At 39.1% G+C, this 6,000-nt stretch overlaps 1 protein-coding gene across 2 annotated transcripts in view; it reads left to right on the forward strand.

The window, feature by feature from the left end:
• The window catches only part of RARRES1 (retinoic acid receptor responder 1), a 37,000-nt gene extending 31,251 nt beyond the window's left edge, over positions 1–5,749 (forward strand). For both annotated transcript variants that reach the window (XM_021934717.2, XM_009201452.4), the window contains 2 exons: positions 4,893–4,955; positions 5,037–5,749. In XM_021934717.2, the coding sequence (XP_021790409.1) occupies positions 4,893–4,955; positions 5,037–5,043 (70 nt within the window). In that variant the 3' untranslated portion in view covers positions 5,044–5,749. The remainder of the gene's footprint in view (positions 1–4,892; positions 4,956–5,036) is intronic.
• Positions 5,750–6,000: the final 251 nt, after the last annotated feature.

The raw sequence follows: 6,000 nt of genomic DNA on the forward strand, positions 1-6,000 counted from the left end.
AGGCTGGAGTACAGTGGCCGGATCTCAGCTCACTGCAAGCTCCGCCTCCCGGGTTCACGCCATTCTCCTGCCTCAGCCTCCTGAGTAGCTGGGACTACAGGTGCCTGCCACCTCGCCCGGCTAGTTTTTTGTATTTTTAGTAGAGACGGGGTTTCACCGTGTTAGCCAGGATGGTCTCGATCTCCTGACCTCGTGATCCGCCCATCTCGGCCTCCCAAAGTGCTGGGATTACAGGCTTGAGCCACCGCGCCCGGCCTACTGTACCTGATTTTAAAGTTAGGGGGAAGAGGTTGTTTTAAGCATAGAAAATGGTATCAAGATAATACAGAACTAATTGTAGTAAATGTGAGAGGAAAACTTAATAGGAATAGAGCAACACATTGAGATAACGAACATGTTTCCCTTTCTTTTGCAGTTGCATATGACACATTTTTACCACTAGGACATACTAGGGTATAAAAAATAGCAGGTGTATTTCTCTCCCATTCTAACCAGTCTTTCATGTCCATCATCTGTCCACTAATATGCCTTAACCAAATTGCAAGTAGGAAAGTGAGGACATATGTGTAACTAGACAGTTAAAAAGCAGAAATGCAGGCTGGGTGCAGTGGCTCACGCCTGTAATCCCAGCACTGTGGGAGGCTGAGGCAGGCAGATCATGAGGTCAGGAGATGGAGACCACCCTGGCTAACACGGTGAAACCCTGTCTCTACTAAAAATACAAAAAATTAGCCGGGTGTGGTGGTGGGCACCTGTAGTCCCAGCTACTTGGGAGGCTGAGGCAAGAGAATTGCTTGAACCCGGGAGGCAGGGATTGCAGTGAGCTGAGATTGTGCCAGTACACTCCAGCCTGGGTGACAGAGCAAGATTCTGTCTCAAAAACAAAACAAAACAAACAAAAACAGAAATGCAGAGGGAGAATGCTCATTGAGTTAGAGTTTTAGATTTTCTTTTTTCCCCCTGTGATGTCTGGGTGTTAGATAAATGATAGTTGAATATGCAGCTGACTTGCTGGGTCACCCAAGGCAAATCATTTCTCTCTTAGGGCCTATTAAATGAGGACTCACAAAGGATTGAAGTGAAACTAACACAAATTTAAATCCCTGGAGCAATTAGGATATTTGGTTTCAAGGTTGATATGCATTTCAGCTTAGAGTTCTCTTAAAGAAAAGCATGTACATATGCACAAAGATTTTCAAATTCTGCCAATGAGTGGCCACTAAAGTCTCCTGTGACCCTTCACCAAAAGAAGCAACACAAGCAACAAGCAATGATTTTTTAAAAGACACTATGAGCAGAAGGTCTAAATACCATTCTGAGAGACTAGTAACAGGACACTAGGGCTGAGAAAGCCAGTATGGCACGGAGGCAGGAAGTGACTGGAGGTGCTCTTGGCCCAAGGTAGCTCAAAAAATGTATAAAGATGATAATTTTTCCAAAAACTTTCTGGGTGGGAATTACTACCTTGATACTCAGGGCTAATTTCACCTTTTAATCAATGTGTAAAGAAGTACAAGCTTATAAACTCACAGCCCCACATGAATAAGGCCTGAGGGAAGAGTGTGCAAAAAAAAAAAAAAAAAAGAAGGACTGAAATACAAATATAAAGTAAGACCCATCTTACTGGCACGACACTTTCCTTAGAACTGAAGAATAGATGTCATTCCCAATACTATGAGGACTGTGCCAAGAACAAGGGATATTTGCTGGCTAGGGAAAAAATGGATAAGCCCATACCTTTAGCCTTTAACATGAATTGAGAAAAGTCAAGCTGAGTATTGCTCTAACTCTTATCAATCAGTACCAGATTTGTAAGCATCCCAAACTGTCTAACCTGCAGCACATCACTATCAGTCAGCTCATCTTCACGTTACGTAAAAGTCTCCATTAGCCAAAGCTACATATAGAAACCATCCTATCTACCTTATCTATTATGCTGAAATCTACTTTTGATAACTTCTATTACTAACTTAAGCCTAATTTTTCCTACTAAAACCACCCTGGTTCTGTTAGAGATCCTTTGCTCCCTTTTGGGGGAAGCAGGGTGGAGGGGTAGGGGGTGGGCTGGGTCATGACCAAGTGAAAGGGAACAAACAAAACACTTCCAGTCTGTCTGCAACAAGATTAAGTGCTGAGTTACCAGGAAATGTAACAACAAATCATCATCCATTTGGGCCACAAGATTTGGCACTTGTGATGATCTGAATTGAAGCCAAAAAGATAATTTCTGAACAATATTAAAAATAACGACTTCTTGGCAGAGCTTGACATGGGGAGGGCAGTCAGATCTTGGCATCCTTTGCCAGGCTGGGATGTACAATGTCCTCTTATGCAGTTTTTTAAGAAGCTGTGCTTTTGGTTTGGTTTAAAGGTGGTTCCTCCTAAAGGAGAAGGAATCTATAAAAACAAAAATGTAAGGGGATGTTTCAATAACTTTATTGAGGAAGTTCTCAGTCAAATGATATAGGGTTTTACCAGCATTATCACGACTCACATTTTTGTATTTAAAAATGGGTAACACTCTTCTTGTGCTTTTACCAAAATAGTCTGTCAAATGGGGCTGGAATCCTAACATTTGTTTTAAGCTCTGCCTCTTTTTTGCCTCACTGGAGACTGCCATGATTTCCTTCCGAAATGCCATTTTCAAAAGCAGAATAAGGCCTTGTTCTCAATAAAACATTTTAAGTGTATAAGTAAAACCAATTTTTATATTTATTATTATTATTATTATTATTATTATTATTATTATTATGTTAATAGAGATGAGGTCTCACTATATTGCCCAGGCTGGTCTCAAACTCCTGGGCTCAAGTGATCCTCCCATTTTGGCCTCCCAAAGTGCTGGGATTACAGGCATGAGCCCTCATGTCCAGCCTAAAACCAATTTTTAAATCATAAAAATACATGGTAAACAGTCAAGACTTAAAAAATAGTGCAGACAGCACAAAAGTCTGAGACAAATACTCAGCTGGTGTGGGACATCTTGGGATAGATAACCATTTCCTTCCAAGGTCAAGACAGCCACCAAATGAAGGTCTAACAAGGCTAAACACACCTTCAAAGCGACAATGCCAGACTGATCACTGGAACCTCCAGTAACTGTTCCCTTATGAAAGAAACACTGAATTTTCTCTGAATTCTCTGACTTTGCAGCTTGTGCCTCAGATGTTTGCTTTGAACATTTGTGGGTACACTGTGAGACAGGAGGGAAACCTACTGAGTACTGCCAAGAAAACCATAGAAAATGCAGTTGATTTCTGATGTATCCAGGCCCTCTCCTGTATCTTCCCTCCAGACTTCCTCACCTACTGGAAATTTCATGGCTTGTAAAAATCTCCATCAATGTAGGCAAAGGGGAGACAAAACTTTTTTTTGGGGGGGGGAGGGGTGGGGATTTGCTTTTTTGTATTCTTTAGTAGTCTTAATACAAACCTGGTAATGTAACCAAAATGCAAGTGTAGTCGCTTGCTGCTTGCAGAATCCAATTCACAAGAGTGAGGTCTGGTATAAAGACGGTGACTTTATTCCAAAGCTAGCTTAGGGGAAGAAGTATAGGCTCCTGCCTTTAAGGTATTGTTTCCCTTTTGGGACAAAAAACAAGGGCTTTTAGAGGGGGAGCTGACATAAATGGCATGCAGGGGAGGGAGTGAGCAGTTGCAGGGTCTGTGTGACTCTCTTGGGTGCCGTATCTACCGGGTGGTAGAGCTGGTGCCATTGTGGGCAGAGCTAGATTGTAAAATGGCCATTATCTCAAGATACTTGGACAGAGTTCCCTCGTGGGCCTAACTGAGATTGTAAATTGACTGTTGTCTCATGAGGCCTTCTCCCGGTGGGAGAGAGTTCCAGCTCTCGAGCTTTGAAGTGAGCACATACATAAGCTTGCCATGCAGGGAGTGTCTGGTAAAAGGGAAGGTAAAGGTTATGATTCCATTTCTAAAGAGCTAAGCAGGAAGTAGAGAACAGGGGGAATAGGTGGAAAGAGAAAAGAAAAAAATTGTTTTTTAAGTAACTCATTCTTTCTCTTAGAAAAATGGAGTACTCAGTTATAGTAGGAAAAGACTAAAATTATAATCCAAATTAAGGTATTTTTAAAAAATATTCTTTCTTCCATTTTTACTAGTGAACAGATAAGCACTCTTGCAAAAAAAAAAAAAAAAAAAAAAAAAAAAAAAAGGAGGTGGGGAGGAAATGTCAAAAAAAAATACACAGTTGGTTTAGTCACTAGTAAAATGTATAGAAACGATGTGAATAAAAGAGGTGAAGACAACTGCCTGCCTACTGAAAAATATCCAATGCGCTGGTTTTAGAAATACTGTGGTATAGCTTCATGTTGGTATATATGAAGAATGTGGATGTTGGAGTCAGTAGATCTGGTTGGAATTCCCATTTGTCACTTCCTAGCTGTAACCTCATATTACCTCTCCTGTAAAACCAGGCTTATAATACATAGATCGTAAAGGAGAATTAGATGAGAACATGTAGAAGGTGCCTAGCACAGAACCCGGCCCATGGTAGGCCTTCTAGAATTACTGGTTGCCCCTCCCCTTGTCTTATTGCCTGTCATATCAGGGCTAATATATCATCTTGAGGTGCATATACAGTATCAAGATCATTAAGGTTGTTAAAAAAAAATCTCCCTATTCCCACAGACTTCAGTCTCCATCAAAAAAGTGATAGACATTCAACCAGACTTTCATATAACTCAGTGACAAGACAAAAATGAGGATCCATGACTTCCATATCTTGAAGCAAAATACTACCAAAAACCCTGAGGCTGAAATCTAAAAGGCAGTAGGAGACACAAGGCACCCATTCAAAACAAGAATGTATTGTATAGTTATTACACTAAATACCATCATATTTATTACACTAACTCTTTTTTCTCCCTCTAGAAAACTAATGATGATACAATTGATTTCGATTATACTGTTCTACTTCATGAATTATCAACACAGGTAAAACATAAAATTGTATGTAGAATTGTTTTTACCATAAGTTTTTGCAGATTATAGTATTTTATAACTCTTATTTCCTAGGAAATAATTCCCTGTCATATTCACTTGGTCTGGTACCCTGGCAAACCACTTAAAGTGAAGTACCACTGTCAAGAGCTGCAGACACCAGAAGAAGCCTCTGGAACTGAAGAAGGATCAGCTGTACCAACAGAGCTTAGTAATTTCTAAAAAGAAAAAATGATATTTTCCAACTTCTTAAAAAGTGACGATACTAGCATAAATCATTTTTCTGGTAAAATAGCTAAGGTATAGATCTTCGAACAATTTGGGAAAGCCTATGATTACAAGTAAAAACTCAAAAATTCAAAGATGTTGGTTTTTTGTTTGTTTCTCAGTCTGCTTTAGCTTTTAACTCTGGAAGCGCACGCACACTGAACTCTGCTCTGTGCTAAACAGTCACCAGCAGGCTCCTCAGGGTTTCAGCCCAAAAATGTAAAACCTGGATAATTAGTGTATGTTGCAACGGGATCAGCATTTTTTTTAAACTGCAAAAAATGATGGTCTCATCTCTGAATTTACATTTCTCATTCTTTTGAACATACTATAGCTAATATATTTTATGTTGCTAAATTGCTTCTAGCATGTAAACAAAGATAAGATACTTTCGATGAAAGTAAATTATAGAAAAAAAATTAACTGTTTAAAAGGAACTTGATTATATTTTATGATTTCAGGCAAGTATTCCTTTTTAACTTGCCACCTACTTTTACATAAATGTTTACATTTCTAAATAATGAAATGTGTTAAATGTTCTCATGGAGATTTGTATACAAAGGAAAAGCTTGTGCTTAAACTGGAATTAAATGAAATGGTAACATTGCTTAACTTAAATTTTACAAATAATAGAACATCTATCTCACCAGATAAAGCTGTCTGCAAACATGCATCAAAACGAACACTGATGTAACTGAAAGTATATTAAATATTTACATTTTCATTTACAAGGACAACCTGGACCGAGTGTTGGCCTAAGTAATTTATAAAA

The sequence above is a fragment of the Papio anubis genome, chromosome 2 (genome assembly GCF_008728515.1).
Source record: "Papio anubis isolate 15944 chromosome 2, Panubis1.0, whole genome shotgun sequence".
Taxonomy (NCBI): Eukaryota; Metazoa; Chordata; class Mammalia; order Primates; family Cercopithecidae; genus Papio; species Papio anubis.